This window comes from Lynx rufus, unplaced genomic scaffold, assembly GCF_022079265.1.
Source record: "Lynx rufus isolate CCGP_SWC_20201006 ecotype Redwood Valley unplaced genomic scaffold, mLynRuf1.p SCAF_3, whole genome shotgun sequence".
NCBI lineage: Eukaryota > Metazoa > Chordata > Mammalia > Carnivora > Felidae > Lynx > Lynx rufus.
In genome coordinates, this window is record NW_025814845.1 from 202,739,182 (window position 1) to 202,760,160 (window position 20,979).

Here is a 20,979-nt window from a genome sequence, read left to right on the forward strand (position 1 = left end):
CTCTGAGCTGTCAACACAGAGCCCAAACGTGGGGCTCGAATTCAGCTGTGAGATCATGACCTGAATCAAAGTCGAATGCTTAACCGACTGAGCCACCCAGATGTCCCTCAATAATGGCATTTTAAAATGAAAATTTATACAGAATTCAGTCACAAGTTATCTATGTAACAATCTTTAGTTCATCACTACGACCCACATACATGGTTAACAATATGTAGTCATGACGCATCATCTTGTGTTGTTTTTCAGTTAATATTCAAAGACACTTTCTAGTTGAATCCAATCATCATAACTACTATTGATGCATGAAAAATAGGCCCTGACCAACACAATGGATTTTTCAGCAACAACTTTGCTTCATATGCAGTTCCAAGAACTATTCTAAAAAAAAAAAGTTACGAAATTCTGAATTTAGAATTCCCAGATGATGTCACAATCCTTTCTTATATTTTTATAATAGGCCATTAGGCAAAATTATAAATTAATATCTAAATTGTGTGTTAAGACTTTCTTGATAAAGGTTTTTCCTAGTCAGGGATTTCTAATGCAAAGTCTAACCTTTTATCTGATTTTAGCAATGCTATATGTACAGTGTGAGAAACTACATGTTGACTAAGGAATTAAAAACCACTTTAGACTGCCATTCGTTCACTATTATACAGAGTGTGAAACTTCACATGCCTACAATGGTTTTTCTAGTAGTCAAGTTTTTTTCCATGCATGTAACAATGAATAACTTCTCCAGCATTAATTTTTGTTATTCTCCTACAGTGACCTCTTTCTGTAAAGATTTTCTTGTGTCATTTCCCATTTAAGGAGATTAGACTGTTATTCACTGGATTTTCTTGTGCACCCTATGACCAGAGGCCAGCTAATGTCTCTTCCCCTTTGATTGTAAATATAAGGTTCCTCCAAATGCAGTTCACTCATGTTGTGTAAGGAGAAGTTAAAAATGAAGGCATTTCCATAATGAATATGACCATGGAACTTCCCCCACCTGAGTCCTCCGGTTGGTTTCACATTAGCGCTGTGGCTGAAGGCACTTCCATGTTCATTCACTAGAATTAGAGTGAGTTCCCTCATGGTCTCTAAGATCAGAGTTTGTAACAAAGGCTTTTCCACATAGAAGACATGTATATGGTTTCTCTGCAGTGTGAGTTCCCTCATGGTCTCTCAGATCAGAGCTTGTAACAAATGCTTTTCCACATAGATGACATGCATATGGTTTCTCTCCAATGTGAATTCTTTCATGTTCTAGAAGATCGGACCTTGTAACAAAGCCTTTTCCACATAGATGACATATATATGGTTTCTTGCCAGTGTGAGTTTTCTCGTGTTTTCTAAGATGAGAGCTTGTAACAAAGGCTTTTCCACACTGATGACATGTATATGGTTTCTCTCCAGTGTGAGTTTTCTCGTGTCTTTTAAGACAAGACCGTCGAACAAAGGCTTTTCCACATAGAAGACATTTATATGGTTTCTCGCCGGTGTGAGTTCTCTCATGTTCTCGGAGGTAAGAGTTTTGAAGAAAGGCTTTTCCACATAGATGACAGGCATATGGTTTCTCCCCAGTGTGTATTCTTTCATGTTCTCGAAGACTGGACCTTATAACGAAGCCTTTTCCACATAGACGACACGTAAATGGTTTCTCACCAGTGTGAGTTTTCTCATGTTTTCTAAGATTAGAGCTTGTTACAAATGCTTTTCCACATAGATGACATGTATATGGTTCCTCACCAGTGTGCGTTCTCTCATGTTCTCGAAGATAAGAGCTTTGAACAAAGTCTTTTCCACATAGATGACATGTATATGGTTTTTCTCCACTGTGAGTTCTCTCATGTTCTCGAAGATTACAGCTTTGAAGAAAGGCTTTCCCACACAGGTGACATTTATACGGTTTCTCTCCAGTGTGAATTCTCTCGTGTTGTCGAAGATTCGATCTTGTAACAAAGCCTTTTCCACATAGGTGACATGTATATGGTTTCTCCCCAGTGTGAGTTTTCTCATGTTTTCTAAGACAAGAGCTTTGAACAAAGGCTTTTCCACATAGATGACATATATATGGTTTCTCACCGGTGTGAGTTCTCTCATGTTCCCGAAGATTAGAGCTTTGAGTAAAGGCTTTTCCACAAAGATGACATGTATATGGTTTCTCTCCAGTGTGAGTTTTCTCATGTTTTCTAAGATTAGAGCTTGTAACAAATGCTTTTCCACACTGATGACATGTATATGGTTTCTCATCAGGGAGAGTTTTCTCGTGTTTTCTAAGACAAGAGCATTCAACACAGGCTTTTCCACATAGATGACATGTATAGGATTCCCCTCCAGTGTGAGTTTTCTCATGTTTTCTAAGATCAGAGCTCGTAACAAAGGCTTCTCCACACTGATGACACGTACATGGTTTCTCACCAGGCTGAGTTTCCTCGTGTTTTCTAAGACAAGAGCTTTGAACAAAAGATTTTCCAAACAGATAACCTGTATATGATTCCCCTCCAGTGTGAGTTTTCTCGTGTTTTCCAAGATCAGAGCTTGTAACAAAGGCTTTTCCACACTGATGACATTTATATGGTTTCTCTCCAGTGTGAGTTTTCTCGTGTTTTCTAAGACAAGAACTTTGAACAAAGGATTTTCCACAGAGATGACATTTATATGGTTTCTCTCCAGTATGAGTTCTCTCATGTTTTCTAAGACAAGAGCTTTGAACAAAAGCTTTTCCACATAGATGACATTTGTATGGTTTCTCTCCACTGTGAGTTCTCTCATGTTCTCGAAGATTAGACCTTGTAACGAAGCCTTTTCCACATAGAGGACATGTGTATGGTTTCTCTCCAGTGTGAATTCTCTGATGTTGTTTAAGGGAACTACGAACAAAGGCTTTTCCACATAGATGACATTCATAAGGCTTCTCTCCAGTATGAATTCGCTTATGTCTAGTTAAAGATGAAAAATACCTGAAGCGCCTCCCACACTGATTACAAGCAAATGGATTCTCTCCTGTGTGACTTATTTTATGGGTATGAAGGTTGGCGTTTCGGGTGAAGTGTTTTCCACATTCATTGCATCTATAGAGTTTCTGTCTAGTGTGAGTTAAGACATGTTGCGTCAATGTGTAGGTGTGAATGAAAACTTCATACCCACTATATACAGAGAGGTCTTCTCCTGCATGACGTTTCGGCTGTTGGGAAAGAGATGAGAGACTGTTATAGGGCTTCTCCCAAACATGCATACACCCAGTTCTCTACCTATGAATTCCAGGCTGGCCATTCAGTGGTAATCTCCAACTAAAACCTTCCCCAGATCACTTACATGCACATGGGGTGTTCATCACTGACATGCACAAACATTTTTACCCTTGGTAGCATCTTTATTGGAGGGCTGAGTGTTTTTGAAGATATCATTATGTGTCATGCCAATAAACCATGGTTATGCAATTACCCATTTCTCAGAACAATTATAGCTTAAATCCAGGCTAATTTCTTCCCCAGATTTAAATTGTCAATCACATTCTGTGAGAAGGTACTTACACTAATTGTTATGTGATTCTACAACTGATGACATAGGCTCCACCCCATGACACTTACTATTGTCCAGCAGTTAGGTGAGTCCTTCATGTAGATATCTTGCATAGATATTATTTCTTGCTTGTTATGGCTTTTTTTCATGCCTAAAATAATTGAGGAAAAAAAGAAATAAACCTGAGAAACACCTTGAGTAGACTAGGGGAATTAAAGTGTTGACAAGCTCACAAGACCAGGTAAGCACACATGACCAAATAATGTGAAATTGAGGAAAATACTGGTGAATAGACATACATTTTAGAATAGTATCAGTTAGAACAAAACTCAATGTTTAAGTTAAAGAAAAATAAAATAATGATGGGCTGTTGCAGAGAATATTAGAGTGGAAATCCTAAAAGAAAGACACTAGAAATCATGACACAGACCACAGTGTGAAATTTCACCTCCAACGAGGACAGGAACATTGCTTGCCTGAGGTGAAATGTTAAGTACGGGTACATGAAGAGAAACTGATGTGGGAGAAATAATGACACAATCTGAGGAATGCTGTCTCACTGGCCACTCACAGTTTCTGAAGCTGTCGTTCACTCAAGGAAATCTGCACTGACATCAATAAGACCCTGCTTACTCACTAGCCTTCTCACACTGAGCGCATGTCTGCAGCTCACCTGGACTCCAGCCTTGGGGCGGTCCTCTTTCTTCCCTCCACAGCTCCCCTCTTTGCTCCCACGGGGAGATCACATCTGATCTGAAGAAATGACACCCTATATCAATGGAGAATGGTATGTGAATTTGCAGTTCCGTGCCGAGAACAGCACCTGATATTCTACTGTACAGGCAACTGAGGAAGAACATGAGTGTGGAAGAACAGCCCAGAGAATAATACCTTGAACACTAAAAACATTGATAAAGGCTCTCAGCCTGACACTGCACCCAAAGACAGTATGATCTCTGGTTGCTGATGCTCCTGCCCAAGCTGAGAGAGAGCAGAAGGCTTAGTGTTTGCATCCAGAAGGAATTAAATGTTCTCACAAGGGGATTAACACTATTTTCAAAGGAATATAATACACATAAGCTCCACCAGAATATTCTGTGGAGTTTTATGTGGAAAGTGATACAAGATGTTATATTTTCTACCGTGCTCACCATTCCCACACTGCTTAGGACAGAAAAATATTTAGAATGTTTATTTATTCATTCAAAAAATATGCACTGTATTCCCAGCATTGTTCTGGGTCTTGGAGAAAGTGCAGTAGATACACACTTGTGGCCAAGAAGACTGTATTCAAATTATCATGTAACATACATGATGAAAGTAAAGAAAGTTACAAATTCCATCTAGTATTCAGAAATGCTACAAAAGAATATGAATTAGGGCAGACAGCTATATTAGAATATGTGGAAGCTCTCCTGGATAGAAGGTTAATAAACAAAAAGATGGATGGATGGAAGAATGAATAGATGGCGACAGACTCACCCACAGAGACCAGATGACTAATGTTCTCCAGCATCACATCTCTGTACAGCGTTCTCTGGGATGTGTCCATCAGGGCCCACTCTTCCTGGGTAAAGTCTACAGCTATATCTTTGAGGGTCACAGATTCCTAAAATATCAGATATTGTTTCAGTAGGGCCAGGCTGAACAATCCCTAGGGGACAGCTGTCAACATGATATGATAGCAGAGTGAGGAACTGTATGTATAGAAACCTCAAACTCCATTTGTGATTCATATCAAATATTCTCCCACGCTGATCTGCTTTCTGCCTTTCAGACACATTAAAAAAACACACAATTACTTCATCATAAAGGAATCTCAATAGGAAATAACCTGGCAACATTCTAATAAGCTGGCAATTTTGACTTTCTGGGTGGTAATTATAACCTAGGTTAAATAGTACTATTGAGAAGTGCCTGGCTGGCTCAGTTGGAGAGCATGTGACTCTTGGCCTCAGGGTCATGAGTTTAAGCCCCATGCTCGCTGTAGAAATTACTAAAAAAAGAAAAAAATATGTATATATATATACATATATATATGAATAGTGGTACTGAGAGTTCCAATAAGCTAATGTGCAGATGCGTCTTTTACAGCAAACACTTCATACGTACAAGTGTAGGTATATAAACATTAAAGGTAGACACCTATGAAGCAATGCCCAGCATTCTGCAGGATGAACAACTCTCATGCAGAACTTGAGGTCAGCAAGTCACACCTCTCATGTTACAAACTCACTTGTTCTTTATAAGGTATCAGGGCAGACAGGTCCTGCGGTCCGGTTAGGGGCTCCTGAGATGGCTCGTCCGAAGGATGGCCCCACAGTGATCTCTCCTGCAGTGAGCTCTCCATTCTTAACAACAATGATGACTGCATCAATCCTCCCTATGGTAATCCTGTTGTTTCTGTTGAAAGGCAATAGAATCCTCTCGATTACTTGTAGCCTCTCCAATCCTTCTAAAATTGCAACAGGATTCTAAATTTGACTCTAGTTTTACCCACATTCTGCCAAATACAGAGTTAATTTTTTGAAAAATACTCCCTAGGCACTGTTTCAGATTTCCAATTTTAAAAAGTTTAATTATAACGAGGGAAAATGGGTGAAAAGGGATAAGGGTAGTAAAGAGGATTTAGTCATCTTTGGAAGTTTCCAGATTAGTCAAGTGTATGTTACCAAACCTTTAGTAAGCTTAAAACTGAGGGGAAAAGAAATGATGGCTGATTTCTTCTCTCACACAAAAGTTTCCTGTACTCTCTGGAAAACTGCAGAGCTGACCTGCTCAAAGGCCCACCTCCTCAGTGGAGTGTAAACTGCTGGTCTTGCTCATCTCTATCACCTGTCACCACGTGCCGAGGTCACTGCAGCCACTACCATGGCCCACGGGTAAATCACCCCCCAACCAAGCCCATACACTGCACGAGGAAGGAAAACTCTGCATATTTCTTTTCTGCAAGGACATCCTTAAGGAGCATGAGATGCACTGGTGTAAATGCTGGAAAGGAGACTTCTTCCTGATCCATCCCTGACCAACAAAAAGTATCCGCGCGTCCTGGCAACAATGAAATAGAACCCAGACCCTTGAAAACTGCCTGGATGCACTTAGAAGACTTGGGCCAAGAGAAGCCTTCCCAGCCACAGGCAACAGAGGCATCATTCAGGAGAAGGATCGCATATCCACCCACCTGCACTTGCATCATCAAGGGTTCGGCCACCACGTCTCTTCCTCCGGATTTCCACTCACAGAGAGTGCAAACCGTATGCAGGAAAAGCTGGGCAAGGAGAGAGAAGCCAAGAGACTCCAGTCTTACCCACAATTCCCAGATCCCCTGGTCATGAATCCCTGATGCGCCTGCATGCAACCCCCCAGCTCCCCCTACAAGAACACGCCACATGCCCTGAGACAATTGCGGGGGCTCTCACTTCTGCTTGGATCAGGAGTGACAAGGCTTTGGCTACCGCTGCTCGTCAATAAGATAGGAATATTCTTTTTTATTTTCATACGAGGCAATGAAAATCATTATTTCTAAGTTAACTGCCAACTTTTTCATAGGGATATTTAATTCCCTCCCTGAACCCCAAACCTAAAAGTGCCTGACTTAGAAAATGTACAATGCAGAGGTTTTGTTTTATGAGGGAATATATTTGTTCAATCTGACATTTTAGTAAAGTTGTAACTGGAATATTGTCGTATATTAGTCATCACCACAAATGACACCCCAGCATTTCATAAATCGTATATTTAAACATATTGGTAAAGTCTGAATTCTTACCAAAATTTTGTTTGTACTTAAATGTATTTTACGGAAAAATGATATTGTATCACAAACAAAAGTAGACGTAACTCACCTCCTTACACCTGGAGTCCAAAAAATAAGGAAGACAAATTCAAAGTTTAATAATAGGACTCTCTGCTTGGAAACTTAAGAACATTCACTTAACTAATCCTCAGAATAGATCCTGCTGTTTTCAGTACAGTCACTGTTATGGACCGGATGGCAGTGTCCCCTCCAGCCTCACCCAAGTCCGTATGTCAAAGCCCTAATTCCCCATGTGATGGTACCTGGACGTGGGGCGTTTTGAGAGGTAATTAGGTTTAGATGAGGTCTTGAGAGGAGGTCCCCGATGAAGGGACTGGAGTAATTCTTAGAGGAACACACCACAGCTCTCTCTCTCTACCAAGTTAGGACCCAGTGAGAAGGCAGGCACATCAAGGATACTGAATCTGCTGACACCTTGGGAGTTCCCAGCCTCCAGAACTGTGAAAAACAAATGTCGGTTGTTTAAGCCACCAATGTGTGGTATTTTATTATTGCAGCCCAGAATGACATGGACACATGACACAGTTTCAGGAAACTTCAGCAAGATGAGGAAAGTACATGGCTAAGGAATGATACAGCTAGGATTTCAGTTGTGTTCTGTTTCCCAAACTCAGATTTCTAAACATCGTCCTCTTAAGTGGTATAGCCCCCTGCCAGGTCTTACCAGGAATGCCCTGTCAGATGAAGAACCGGAGATCCCTCCAGCAATCAGAGCCTCTCCCTTTCCAGCTCATCCACTGACACCACTTAAAGTCTATCAGCCCCTAATTCCATCCCTTTTACTGCCCACCTCAATCCCCATGCACTCTTTTCTGCATGCATGCAGGACCAAAAAAAAAAAAAAAAAAAAAAAAGCAACTTTATTCCAACTGCATACACGGGACCTGTCCCAATGCCTGGTTACATGGCTCGTGCTCAATAACATCTGAGACAAAAAAGCATATTTTGTTAGTTCTGCCCTCTTACCTCCCTTATACGTCCATGTCGTCCACCCACTTACCGACCAACACCCTGTGACAGACAACAGTCATGGATTTCTCAAAATCTAAAAATTCGTATAGTTTTCTTCACCCCAACAACTAATGTTCTGACATTGCCTGGGTGTCCAAGGATTCAGTTCATTCTGACACCATCTTCCTATCAGATCCCACAAGTTCAAAGTCTTAGCCCCATGAGACTTCCTCTACTTCAGATGCCAACCATAAATGTAGTGCCCAGACTGCCCACATTTTCTGCCGAGAGCATTGTGGATTCAAGGGTTCTCACAATCCCTCAAATTAGACTTGGCAATTTTCTAGAATGACTCCTAGAATTTAGGAAAACACTTTACTCAGTTTTACTGGCTTATTACAAGGATGAACAGTCAGATGAAGAGGTACACGGGGTGAGGTCCAGAAGGGTCCCCAGGGCAGGATCCATCAGTCCCCATGGAGGTGGGCAGGATTACCCTCCAGCAGATGGAAGCTCTCACCAGCCTGGAGGTTGGTCTCCAGTGTTCAAGAGTGTTTCTAGAGCTCAACCTCCAGCAACCACTCCCCTCTCCAGAGGCTGCTGGGTGGGGCTAATATCACTTACAAGCACAAATTTCATTCCCAATACTCTCCAGCTTTAACTTCTTCCCTGCTTTCTCACTGGCCTTGCAAGTAGGACCTTTAGACCTGCCATCATCTTCAGAAATCCACTAGCCTGCCTCCCCGTCCAGTCCACTCAACTCACCTGACTGTAGTTTGCTCTCAGCCCCTGGGACACAAATGGTTTGGCTTCTTTCAGCAATTTTACACAAGTTCTGTTACCAGGGGAGGGGGGAAAGTCTCTAATAGTGCTCCTGCCTACCTCCATGGGGAGTCCTAAGGCTTTGCTCAAATAAGTTTATAGGAAACTGACTAAAACATCTGTATTTTCTACAAGTTTTCCTAAAAGATATATCCTTTGAGATTCTGTACACAAAGTTTTCTTGTTTTATTTTTTTTATTTTTTTTTAAAAAAAAATTTTTTTTTCAACGTTTATTTATTTTTGGGACAGAGAGAGGCAGAGCATGAACGGGGGAGGGGCAGAGAGAGAGGGAGACACAGAATTGGAAACAGGCTCCAGGCTCTGAGCCATCAGCCCAGAGCCCGACGCGGGGCTCGAACTCACGGACCGCGAGATCGTGACCTGGCTGAAGTCGGACGCTTAACCGACTGCGCCACCCAGGCGCCCCAAAGTTTTCTTGTTTTTTAAAAATTTCTTTAAATGATCTCTTCTAAATGAGCCCTTAAACAACGCAGGATCTGACCACGTATCCTTTTTACTCTCTAATAGAGCTCCACTCTCTGTGTGGCACAAGCCTGGTCCACAGTCCCCTACCGCAGACACTCCTTTCTGATGAGCAGAAGCCCTCATTGTCTCAAGGATGGTGCAGTGTGACGAGGCTGGCAAGACAGGAACGTGTCAGAGAACCAGGGAAACGAGAACCTGATTACCTTAAATTCCCGCTGTAAAAATAATGCTCCCTTTTGAGAGTTACTATAGGTTCACTTTTATATTTGATACAAACACATTAAGAAGAAAAAAGGGACAAACTGTTCTTTTGGGAACCAAATGCCTGTGCCTGAACTGAAAATACATTGCCTGAGTTTTCTTCACAAATAATTTATTCTTTTATATATGAAGAGAGATCCTAAGATGTATATACTGTTTCGTATTATTCAAAAATAGTTGAAACACATCCTATGTATGGGAAAATGAACATTGAAAGTATAATTTATTCATGGAACCTATCCTATTTTGTGCGTGTAGAGCATGGCAGTCGGTAGGATGTCAACTAAATCTGCCTTGGAGAAGAGGAAGGGTCTGCTCTAGGATTTCATTTGCTTGCCTGGAGATGAAGAGGAGGGGGCTGCTGAAGGTGGTGGCCTGGGCCCAGAAGAATATAGAACCTCTTCTCCTCCAGGTCTTAACTACAGGCAGGCACACTTTGTTGTATTGTGCTTTACAGATACTGCTTTTTACAAAGGTGTGTGGCAACGCCATGTTGATCGGTGCCATTTTTCCAAGGCAATTGCTCACATTATCTCTGTGTCACATTTTGGGAATTCTCACAATATTTAAAACAATTTCATTATCATATTTGTTACTGTGGTCTGTGCTCAGTGATCTTTGATGTTACTATTGCAATTGTTTTGGGGTGCCACGAGCTGTGCCCATAGGTGTGGGCTACCTTAATCAGTAAGTGTTGAGTGTATTCTGACTGCTCCACCCCCCAGCTGTCCCCCTTCTCCTCTCCTTGGGCCTCTTTTCCATGAGACAGCCGTACACCGGCCTCCTAAGTGTTCACGGTCTGTCACGTTAAATCAAGAGCTAGAAATGAATGAGCTTCGTGAGAAAGGCACGCTGAAAGCAGAGACAGGCTGAAAGCTAGGTGTCTTGTGCCAAAAAGTCAGCCAAGCTGTGAATGCAAAGGAAGAGTCCTTGAAGGAAATTAAAAGTGCAAGTCCAGTGGACACATGGGTGATAAGAATGTGAAGTGAGGGGAGCCTGGGTGGCTCAGTCGGTTAAGCGTCCGACTTCGGCTCAGGTCACGATCTCCCGGTTCGTGGGATCCGGCCCCGTGTCGGGCTCTGTGCTGATAGCTCAGAGTCTGGAGCCTGCTTAGGATTGTGTGTGTGTGTGTCTCTCTCTGCCCCTCCTCCTCTCGTGCTCTGTCTCTATCTCAAAAATAAATACACATTAAAAAAAAGGAAGTGAACTGAAACAGACCTATTGTAGATATGGAGAAGGTTTGTGTGGTCTGTATAGAAGGTCACGATTCCCTTAAGCCAAAGCCCAATCCAGAGCAAGGCCCTGACTCTCTTCAATTAATTCTCTGAAGGATGAGGGAGGTGAAGAAACTTCAGAAAAACATCTGATGCGAGCAGTGGATGGTTGGTGGGAGTAAGGAAAAGCAGTCGTCTCCATAACATAAAACTGCAAGGTGAGGCAGCGAGTGCTGATACAGAAGCTGCAGCCAGTTATCCAGAGGATCTGGCTGAGACAATTCATGCTGGTGGCTGCACCGACCAACAGCTTTTAAGTTGGAAAATCTACTGGAAGCCTTCTGTCGGAAGAAGATGCCATCCAGGACTTTCATAGCCAGAGAGAAGTCAGTGGCTGGTTTCAAACTGCAAAGGACAGACTGACTCTCTTGTTAGGAGCTAATGCGGCTGGTGACTAAGTTGAAGCCAATGCCCATGTACCATCCTGAAAATCCTGGGGCCCTTAAGAATTATACTAAGTCCACCCTGGCTGAGCTCCATCAACAGACAACAAAGGCTGGATGATAGCGCATCTCATTACAATGTGGTTTGCTGAGTATTTTAAGCCCACTGTTGAGACCTACTGCTCAGAAAAAAATCCTTTTCAAAATATCACTGCTCATTGACAATGCATTTGGTCACCCAAGAGCTCTGATGGAAATGGACAATAAGATTACTGTAGTTTTCATGCCTGCTAACACGACATCCATTCTGCAGAATGGCTGGGGCACTGGGATCAGACATATGGATTCAAGACCCAGAATGTTGATAAATTATACAGGAATAAAAACTTACAAAGATCTCTATAGGAAAAGAAATTAAAAAACAGATAGAAGAGTTTCCCCTCTTTAACTTGTAGGCACAGTTCTTTTTTTTTTTTTTTGTTAATGTGTATTTATTTGTGAAAGAGAGAGAAAGAGAGAGGGCCGGCAGGGAGAGAGGGAGACACAGAATTGGAAGAGGCTCCAGGCTCTGAGCAGTCAGCATACAGCCCAACATGGGGTTTGAACTCACAGACTGTGAGATCATGATCTGAGCTGAAGTCAGACACTTAACGGACTTAGCCACCCAGCCACCTGGGCCCTGAGGCACAGTTGTAAATATGGCATAGTTGAATAAATCCTGAAAATATTTGTTGTTAGAAAACAAAAGTTGTTTTAAAAACATGTGTTCAGAGAATGTGGTTCTGAGAAAGTAGAGAAATGATAGTGGCAATTATTCATGAGGAGATCAGAGGAAGAGTCATACAGAGAAAAACAGACAAGTGCAAATGCCTGAGGTGGCACAAGCCAAATAGGACTGTGAATTAGCAAGTGGGTGTAGGCACTGGGATATAGAGTCCTAGTAACAACCCTTGGGTGACAGCTAAAGGCTAAGTTTTAATATTTATTAAATATCATTTGTTTTGTGCTGTTTTCATCGCCGGCAAAAAGTATTAGAATCAGTTTGTAATTCTTAGGAAACAAAAGACAATATGGAAGCTTTTTTGAAAGGAAAATGGATAGAAGCATTAATATACAATTATTGAGACAGAGCTCCTTATATTTATCCCTGTACATGATATCTGATGCAGAGTGGAGAAGGCAGACACAGACCTCAAAGGAATAAGATAGAGATACTTAATTTGGGTCTGAAATAGTTGGCTTCCTAGTGCTGGTTCCCTCTATCCTTTTTAGTACTATTATTATTTAATCTTTCATGTAGGTACTTATTTTGAGAGAGGGAGTGGGACTGGGGTACGGGCAGAGAGAGAGAGAGGGGATACACAGAACCTGAAACAGGCTCCAGGGTCCAAGCTGTCAGCACAGAGCCTGACGTGGGGTTTGAACCCATGAACGGTGAGATCATGACCGGAGCCAAAGTTAGATGCTCAATCGACTGAGCCGCCTAGGAGCCCCTGGTTCCTACTACCCTTTAACTTAGGAGCACAAGAAAATTAGTTTATCAGACAGAACATAAGCAGTCTTTATTCCAGAAAATAAGAGAATATCAAATCCCTAGGCTCTGCCCTGTTGATACATAATTCCCAAAGATTTCCCAGGGTATCCTAGTCCTTATGTTGTAAATTTTTATGCATCTCTGATTTCTAACAAGCTTAGAAAATGCAAGATTCCTTGATGGAAGCTCAAGATGACTGAGAGACAGCTGTTATGTCTAGGTGCTAGGAAGGTCTTTGCGGAGTAAGGTGAGCTCAGGGGAATGGAGATTCGGAGACTTGGAGGAGTACTGGGACCTCTTCTTTATAGGAACTCCATAGTGGTTACTGTTCTGTTGCCTAACAGAAACATATCTTCCAATTTCTGAGGTGATTTGAGTTCAAATATTAAATCAACTCAAAGTTTTGAGAAAGAGGATACCTGGCTAACTCAGTTGGTTAAGCATGCTTTGGGTCAGGTCATGATCTCAGGTTTCATGTGTTTGAGCCCCATTTTGGCCTCTCTGCTGTCAGCATGGAGCCCACTTTGGACCTGTGTCTCCCTCTCTGTTCCTCCCCTGTGGCTCACTCTCTCTCAAAAATAAATAAACATTAAAAAGAAAAACCATTAAAAAAAAGTTGTAAGAAAGCCAGAAGCATGTCTTCTCTTGTAAATAATCCTTGAGAAGTTATGCAGCATGAGTGGCTGGAATCAGGTAGTGCCAAATTCCAACCGGGATTAGATTTTCCAAAGGAAATATAAAAAAGAGATGTTAACTTACGTTTTCATGTTAAGGTTTATTAAGGGTATATTGGGGGACCTGGGGGGTTCAGTGGGTTGAGTGTCTGACTCCTGATTTTGGTTCAGGTCATGATCTCACAGTTCAGGAGTTCGAGCACCATATCTGGGTCTGTGCTGACAGTGAGGAGCCTGCCTGGGATTTTCTGTCTCCCTCTCTCTCTGTCCCTTCACTGTTCATGCTCTCAAAATAAATAAATAAAACTTTAAAAAAGGTATAAATGAAGCCACTGAAATTTGATAGCTAATTTTTAATGTTTATGGTGTGAAACTTAGTAATAGGAAACCTCCCTAAAATGGAGTGGGGAGATGTGGCAGGGAAAACTTTCACACCCTAGAACACAGTCAATTGCAGACCCAACAGGAAGAGGGACTGCACCCTTTGGGGACTTGGCCTTGCACGTGGATACTACTCAACAACTCCAGCAGGAGGAAGAGACCTTTCCTCAGCCCCCAGAACAACAGTTCAGCCAGTGAGAAGCCACCACACTTCAAACTCTCAGTTCACTCCCGTGGACTTTTAGCTCACAGCAACCTTCTCAAATTACCCCTTTTCTCCTTAAAAAAGCAAGCCTTCCCTTGGTTCCCATGCTTCCCTACAGTTTTTCTAAAGCTTGTTGTCCCGGATTGCTATTCTCTTTTACACATTCCCATATAACCCCATCGTCTGTTGTTGCTAAAATAACAGGCAGTTCTACTTTTATTTTTTCTTTTTAAGAGAGAGAGAGAGAGAATGTGCTTTCACACAGGGGAGGGAAGAGGGGCACAGGGAGAGACAGCAACCAAGCAGTCTCCATGCTCAGCTTGGTGTCCGGTTTGGGGCCCCCTGGCAGTTTTGTTTTTAAGGTTAACAATGGCAAACAAGAAACATCCCTATCAAATGTTCCCAGATATTGAAAAATTAATTTTTCATCAATTAAAAGCAAAATCCACATATTCCCAAATGGTATCCATTTTACAAACCTCATTCATTATCCCAACTTGACATAAAACATTAAGAAATAGAAAACAAAAGCAGTAATCATAATATCCCATACTTGGGGCACCTGGGTGGTTCAGTCGGTTGAGTCTGACTTCGCTCAGGTCTTGATCTCACGATCTGTGGGTTCGAGCTGCAAGGGGCTTTCGGGGCAAGGGGCTTGCTTCTGATTCTGTGTCTTCTCTCTGCCCCTCCCCCGCTAGCACTCTTTCTCCGTCTCTCAAAAAATGAATAAGCATAAAAAAAATTAAGGGCAAAAAAACCCCCACAAAAAACAATATCCCACACTTATCGGGGGCGTGGGTGGCTCAGACGGTTGAGCATCAGACTCTCGATTTTCACTCAGATCGTCCCAGGGTCTGGGATCCAGCGCTGTATTGGCTTGGCTCAGGGTTGCAGCCTGCCTTGGATTCTGTCCCTCCCTCTGCCCCTCCGCCGCTAGCACTCTCTCTAAATACAATAGAAGAAATAAAAGAATATACCATGCTTCTCAAAAAAAAAAAAAAATCTTCAGATAGCTCTGGAGGTCGCCCCAGGAAAACGTAAAGCTGCAACACCGAGGACCCAACGACACAAAGCGATTTTCGGTGGCACCCACGCTTCTCCCCCAAGTCCCAAACACTCAGCCTCCCTCTGAGCACCCCCTGCTCTGGGCCACGTCCCGCCGATCCCTCCGGCTCTCCGCCACCAGCACAGATCCCGCCTGCCCTGCCCGGTCAACTAACCCGCGCGCCAAGGGCAGCCACTGGGGTCCCGCGAGATCCTCAACCCCAGCCCGGCGTGTCCAGCCAATGGGGCTGTGCACACACCTGTCACCCTAACCGGGGCACATCGGCGCGTTCAGTGCAAAAGGCCCAGGGCTCTGAGTCTCACCTGGAATTCCTTGCAACAGTCACGGCAGCTAGGAAAGAAGCAGCCAGCTCCCCAGACACCAAGCACCCCAAACCCACTAGAGCGGCCAGTCCGCTGGCGCGTGGGACGCAAGGAGGAGCGGGACCGGAAAGGCGGGGGCGGAAGGGGGAGTGGCCCGCGCCGCAAACCGCCCGCCCCCGCTCGTCCTCCTAGGCCCCGCCCCACCGTGGCGACGTCCAGTCTGGCTCCCCCCCTCAGGTGACAAGTCGTTCCCGGTCTACACTCACCTTCCCTCGACCCGCCGGTCGTTGATTCCACGTCTGGGCGCTCTGCTCACCTTCCTTAGGCTCCGCCTCACGGTGACCACGTATTACGCCCGTCCCGCCCCTCGCCTGACACTCACTCCCCGCTCATCCTCCCTAGGCCGCGCCACATGGCTGGCCACGTCCTACACCGGCCCTGCCCCTCGGCTTTTGTGCCGTTCCCGCTCACCCTCCCTAGGCCCCTCCCCACGTTCGCGACGTCCTATACCAACCCCGCTCCTCAGCGGACGTCCCCAGCCCCAAAATCCGCTCACCCTCCCTAGGCCCAGTCCCGCGCTAGCCACGCCCCAAGCCGGCCCTGTCCTTCAGCTGACGTTCCGTCCTCGTCTCTGCTCACCTTCCCTAAGCCGCGCCCCACACTGGTTACACCTCCCACCGGCTCCGCCCCTCCGCTGACGCCCCGTTCCCCCTAAATCTCCCTTAGGCCCCTCCTCGCTCTGCCCACCTCTTGCATTGGCTCCGCCCCTCCGCTTAGGTCCCCTTCTGGTCTCTGTTCAACCTCCTTAGTCCCCGCCTCACGCTGCTCACGTCCTCGCCGGCCCTACCCCTCGGCTTTTGTCCCGTTCCCGCTCACCCTCCCTATGCCCCGCCCCACGTTCGTCACGTCCTACAGCAGCCCCGCCCCTCAGTGGACGTCTCCGTCCCCTCCCTCTGCTCACCTCCTTAGGCCCTGTCCCGCGCTAGCCACGCCCCAAGATGGCCCCTTCCTTTAGCTGACGCCCATCCTGGTCTTTGCCCACCTTCCTAAGTCACGCCCCACGCTGGTTACGCCCTGACCGGCCCCGCCCCTCCGCTGACGACTCCTCCTGGTCTCTGCTCACCCTCCCTAGTCCCCGCCCACGCCATGTCCTCCCTCGGACCTGGGTTCTTGCTCTTCACGTTCCCCCCACGCCCTGCTACCCCCGGGGCCGCCGCCTCCGCCCCTGGCCCTGATAGTGGCCTGACCCCATTCCTCTCCCAGACCCACCTCCGAGCCATTCTCATCCTCCTGCAGTGAGGCCCTGCCGTCGCCAGGCCTTCCATTCGCGGTCACCTTGTGGGCGAGGCCCCTGGGCCCCGGGCTGGGGGAGGGGACCACCCCGTTGTGTGACACCTCGTGCTGTTCTGTCCCCAAACCTGTTCCCCCGGCCGTACCTGCCAGAGTGTGCCTACCTTCCCGATATCCCACTGGAAAGTGAGCTGCTAGGACGTAGACGGCATCCGTTCCGTCGCCGAGTGCCGAGTGGGCGGCGACTTGAGGGAAGAAAGACCGGGAGGGAGACGCCGGGCGACCGCGAAGGGAGAGTGAGTAAAATGAGCAGCCTAGAGGATGCCACGTGGGGGGTCCTGTGCACCGGGGGAAACGGTCCTAGTGGACGGGAGTGCCCGGGCTCGACCCAGCGGGAGCAGCGGAGGGCTGGCAGAGGGGCGGGGGGGTGGGGTGGGTAGCAGGGGGCACATCCCAAATGCATTCCCTTTTAACCGTATTGTGTGAGGGTCATGCTAGAGGTCTCCGTGCTTTCCCAGCCTTCGTGACATTTTGAAAATATTGTTGGGTCCTAAGCAATTTTACACCAATTTCATGTGCACTCCGTGAGGATATTGATCATTTGTTATATTAACAGAACTAGTCTAACAGCTTCCCGTCGTTCTTGTCATCTTTTGACTGAGCTGGCTGTGAGCTAAGGTTTCCAACTGTATTTTCAAGTTTCCTGTGTCCTTTTTGTACAAATGTTCAGGGATGGTACAAGTTGTTCCCGGCCCCTCCCCGCCCCCCAGGACTTATAAAATTTATTGTCGTTTTCCAGTGTGCGCATCACCTTCTCAGCGGCTTCTAGTCCAGCAGCAGCCTTTCCAGGCAGGCCTAGAAAGCTTCCCTTGAGATTCCCATTTGGGGCAGTGGCATTTCCCGTGCTCCTGAAGTAACCTAGGAAGTTCTGGATAGGAATTCAGTAGCATAGACACCGTCTCCAACCTTTCCAGGCAGACACTAGTGGCTCTTGGGTCCTCATGGCCACTTAGAATATTTCCAGAGTCAGGCAGAGCATAGGTGAAGTTCGCGGGGGTCCACAGTAACCACAGAAAGTGGTTCCTGGCATGACTTAGACTTTTTTCTTTTTTTTTTTTTCCGGTGGCTCTGATGGGTCAAAATGCCCTGGCTGCTGTTTTCACTGTTCCCGTGGCCCACTGGAAAAAGAAGCTGAAATACAGGATGTAGGTTGTCTAATGGACCTGGAACGACGGAGTAAGTGAAAGGGAGTGAGTGAATATCCTATTTTGGTATTCAGTTTTTGCTATGGTACCATACATACAATATCCATTTTTTTCTTCAGATGTGGTTTTCATATGGTACGACTGCAGTGAGCTTGTTTCAGTATTTTTAGAATGGGAATACAAATACGAAATTTATGAGGCTTCTTTTCAAGAAGTGATATCTATGAAGTGTGTACTATGCGTGAGATATGATAGACCAATAGGCCAACAGTCAGGACAAAGTTTTTATGTTACGCATAATGTGTGATGTGTCGTGGAAACCTTATTAGATAATATTTATACCTTATTTAGCATCATTCATTAGAAACAGTTACTTAGGGGCAGCAAGAACTCACTTTCATAGAGCTCATGGTTTTTGTCATCACTAGGTCAAGTGATGCATGGAAACTATCAAACTTAATGTAAAAAAAGTACTCATGGGTTTTATTTCCTTATGATGTGGTTTCCAAATGGCACATTATATGTTTAGCATAAGGCCCTAGAATAGATTGTCATCCTTATTTCTTATATAATCCAATTCATATCCTAGGAGCAATATTCATTTTTCTTCTCTCTTCTAAAAATACCAGATTACTATTTATATGTGTTCATTTTTCCAAAATGCTGAAAATAGAAATTCACAGAATAGGATAGGGCATGAAAATTCGTCTGAAAACAATCTGTCATTCAGAGACAATTCTTATTTTGGTTTGTGCATGTGTTTTCCAGGGAAGCTGGACTTAGGATCCATTTCTGCCTGTCTCCAAAGCCCTGCCTATACCAAACATCAGGCCGCAGCCCTGTCTCCGTGCTGACTGCCTTTCTGCACTTCCTGCCAGCCACCCTCATGTCTGGCCTTCTGGGTTTGTGTTCTTTGTCTGGGGCTGTTGATGGACCACCAGGAGGTCCCTGGGTATCCTGTCAGTGTTTCCCAGCCACTAGAGGATGACTTGGGATGGCATCCCAGGTTCTGACACGTACTTAGAAAATTCTGCACAGGCAGCAGCAGGTAGACACCGATGTTGAAATGAATTGTTTCTAAGCTGACGGCCAAGAAGGAATTCTTGAAAAGGTTTTGGTGCAAAAAAAAAAAAAGGTGGTTTTGTTAAAGCATGGGAACAGGACCTGTAGGCAGAAAGCACTGCACTGAGATTATGAAGACTGACTACTAAAAGGTTTTCCATCCTGTAGAGGGGAGGGTGACCTTAAGGCTCCAGGAAATTGAGCCTATAGGTTCCTGGAGGTCCATTGTTAAACATGGTGTTTTTCTTGTAAATCATTAAGACAGTTAGAAACTGGGTGCCTGGGTGGCTCAGTTGTTTGAGTGCCTGGCTCTTGATTTTGGCTCAGGTCATGATGCCAGGGTCATGGGATTGATCCCTGCCTCCAGGTGCTGGCTGAGCATGGAGCCTGCTTAAGATTCTCTCTCCCTCTGCCCCTGTCCCCTGCTCACTCTCTCTTTCTTAAAAAACAAACAAAAAAGACAGTCACAAACTCTAGTGGAAGTTTCATACCCAACATGAGTGTAAATGATGTTATCTGCGTTTCCTTTTGCTTTTGTTTTCCACATCAACTAACTATTTCTTTTCTCCCTGCCTCTGTTCTCAGGCAGTCACCAGTACCTGAGGAATAGTCTACACATCTCACCCTAACTGGGGGATGTTTGTAGCGTGTCTGCTCAGTGTAACTCCTCTCGCATTCTGTACAACGCAGTTTCCCAGAGTCTAGATTAGAAAAGTGAATACAGTGGGGCGCCTGGGTGGCTCAGTTGGTTAAGTGTCTGACTTCAGCCTAGGTCATGATCTTGCTGTTCCCGAGTTTGAGCCCCATGTCCAGCTCTGTGCTGACAGCTCAGAGTCTGGAGCCTATTTCAGATTCTGTGTCTTCCTCTCTCTCTACCCCTCCCCAACTCATGTTCAGTTTCTCTCTCTCAAAAGTAAATAAACATTAAAAAAATGAATGCAGGTGCAACAGAAATTAGCATTAAGCTTTTTACCCCCTCCTTTTTTTTTTTTTTTTTTTGGTTTTTTGTTTTTTGTTTTTTGCTTCAGCTATACAGTTTCTTGCAAGGTAAGAAAGAAATGCAAAGCCGTGTTAGGACATAGGTTGTCATGTGTTTTTGTCTTGAGCAATGTAAAGTTAAATTACTTACCTAAAATATTTTACATGAGGGAAAGTTAAACACAGAATATCAGCCATCATGTTAAATAAAATATGAGATAGGACTAAATAACATTTTACAGAGACCTGGTTTACTCTTTAGAAGAAAAACACACTTCTACAATGTAGAGAATAACGACATGCAGGAGGTTTTCCTAGCTGTTCACCTTTTACCTTGCACTGAACCTGTATTACATCATTTTGCTTTAAAAAAATGGAAATGGACTAGGTTAGGTAATTATTAATTGGCAACATGATACTGATATAAAACTGCTTTTGGCCAGAGATACGATAATGGTCAATTTTGGCAACCTAGATAAAGGGAGAAGTTCTTATGTCCCCTTCCCAAAATCATTGTGCCAATCTGTGTTCAGCTCACGATCTCAAGTATTTAAAACTTCCATTTCTATAAATATAAATAGAATAACCTTTTAAAATAGGGTACAAAGTATAAATTCATTTTTTTCTAATTCAGCAAGCACATGGGATATTCTCATTTCTTTTCAGAAAACTACCTGTAGACACACAGATAGACACGGGGCACCAAGTTTGAATGCTACCAGAACAATTTCCTCACAAATTAACATTTTACCAAGTACTAATATACATAATGTC

The 20,979-nt window shown here is 44.4% G+C and overlaps 1 protein-coding gene and 1 long non-coding RNA gene across 5 annotated transcripts; one reads left to right on the forward strand and one right to left on the reverse strand.

Moving 5' to 3' along the window:
• Nucleotides 1–156: 156 nt before the first annotated feature.
• LOC124520238 (zinc finger protein 420-like) lies at nt 157–16,510 on the reverse strand. Of its 4 annotated transcripts, XM_047090976.1 has the most exons (9): nt 15,937–16,510; nt 14,865–15,014; nt 7,573–7,768; nt 6,695–6,781; nt 5,750–5,916; nt 4,996–5,122; nt 4,187–4,282; nt 3,582–3,664; nt 157–3,175 (listed from the first exon to the last, which is right to left on the reverse strand). In XM_047090976.1, exons 5-9 carry the CDS (start codon nt 5,885–5,887, stop codon nt 1,052–1,054), a joined length of 2,568 nt encoding a protein of 855 aa, XP_046946932.1. In that variant the 5' UTR covers nt 5,888–5,916; nt 6,695–6,781; nt 7,573–7,768; nt 14,865–15,014; nt 15,937–16,510; the 3' UTR covers nt 157–1,051. The 4 variants fall into 4 exon arrangements, with proteins under 4 accessions (XP_046946932.1, XP_046946931.1, XP_046946933.1 ...); XM_047090975.1 differs by lacking the exon at nt 14,865–15,014; XM_047090977.1 differs by lacking the exons at nt 7,573–7,768; nt 14,865–15,014.
• A 351-nt stretch (nt 16,511–16,861) lies between these two features.
• Nucleotides 16,862–19,520, forward strand: LOC124520668 (uncharacterized). The gene is made up of 3 exons (XR_006964360.1): nt 16,862–17,256; nt 18,149–18,196; nt 18,934–19,520. It is a non-coding gene; the product is annotated as an uncharacterized LOC124520668 (long non-coding RNA).
• Nucleotides 19,521–20,979: the final 1,459 nt, after the last annotated feature.

Excerpts from the sequence above, each read along its gene's own strand:
- LOC124520238 (XM_047090978.1), bottom strand. The coding sequence starts at position 5,887 with ATGCAGTCATCATTGTTGTTAAGAATGGAGAGCTCACTGCAGGAGAGA. Across the intron at positions 5,123-5,749 it reads TGATACCTTATAAAGAACAA|GAATCTGTGACCCTCAAAGA; the intron begins GTGAGTTTGTAA and ends CTGATATTTTAG. Across the intron at positions 3,176-3,581 it reads CACCTAACTGCTGGACAATA|CCGAAACGTCATGCAGGAGA; the intron begins GTAAGTGTCATG and ends CTTTCCCAACAG.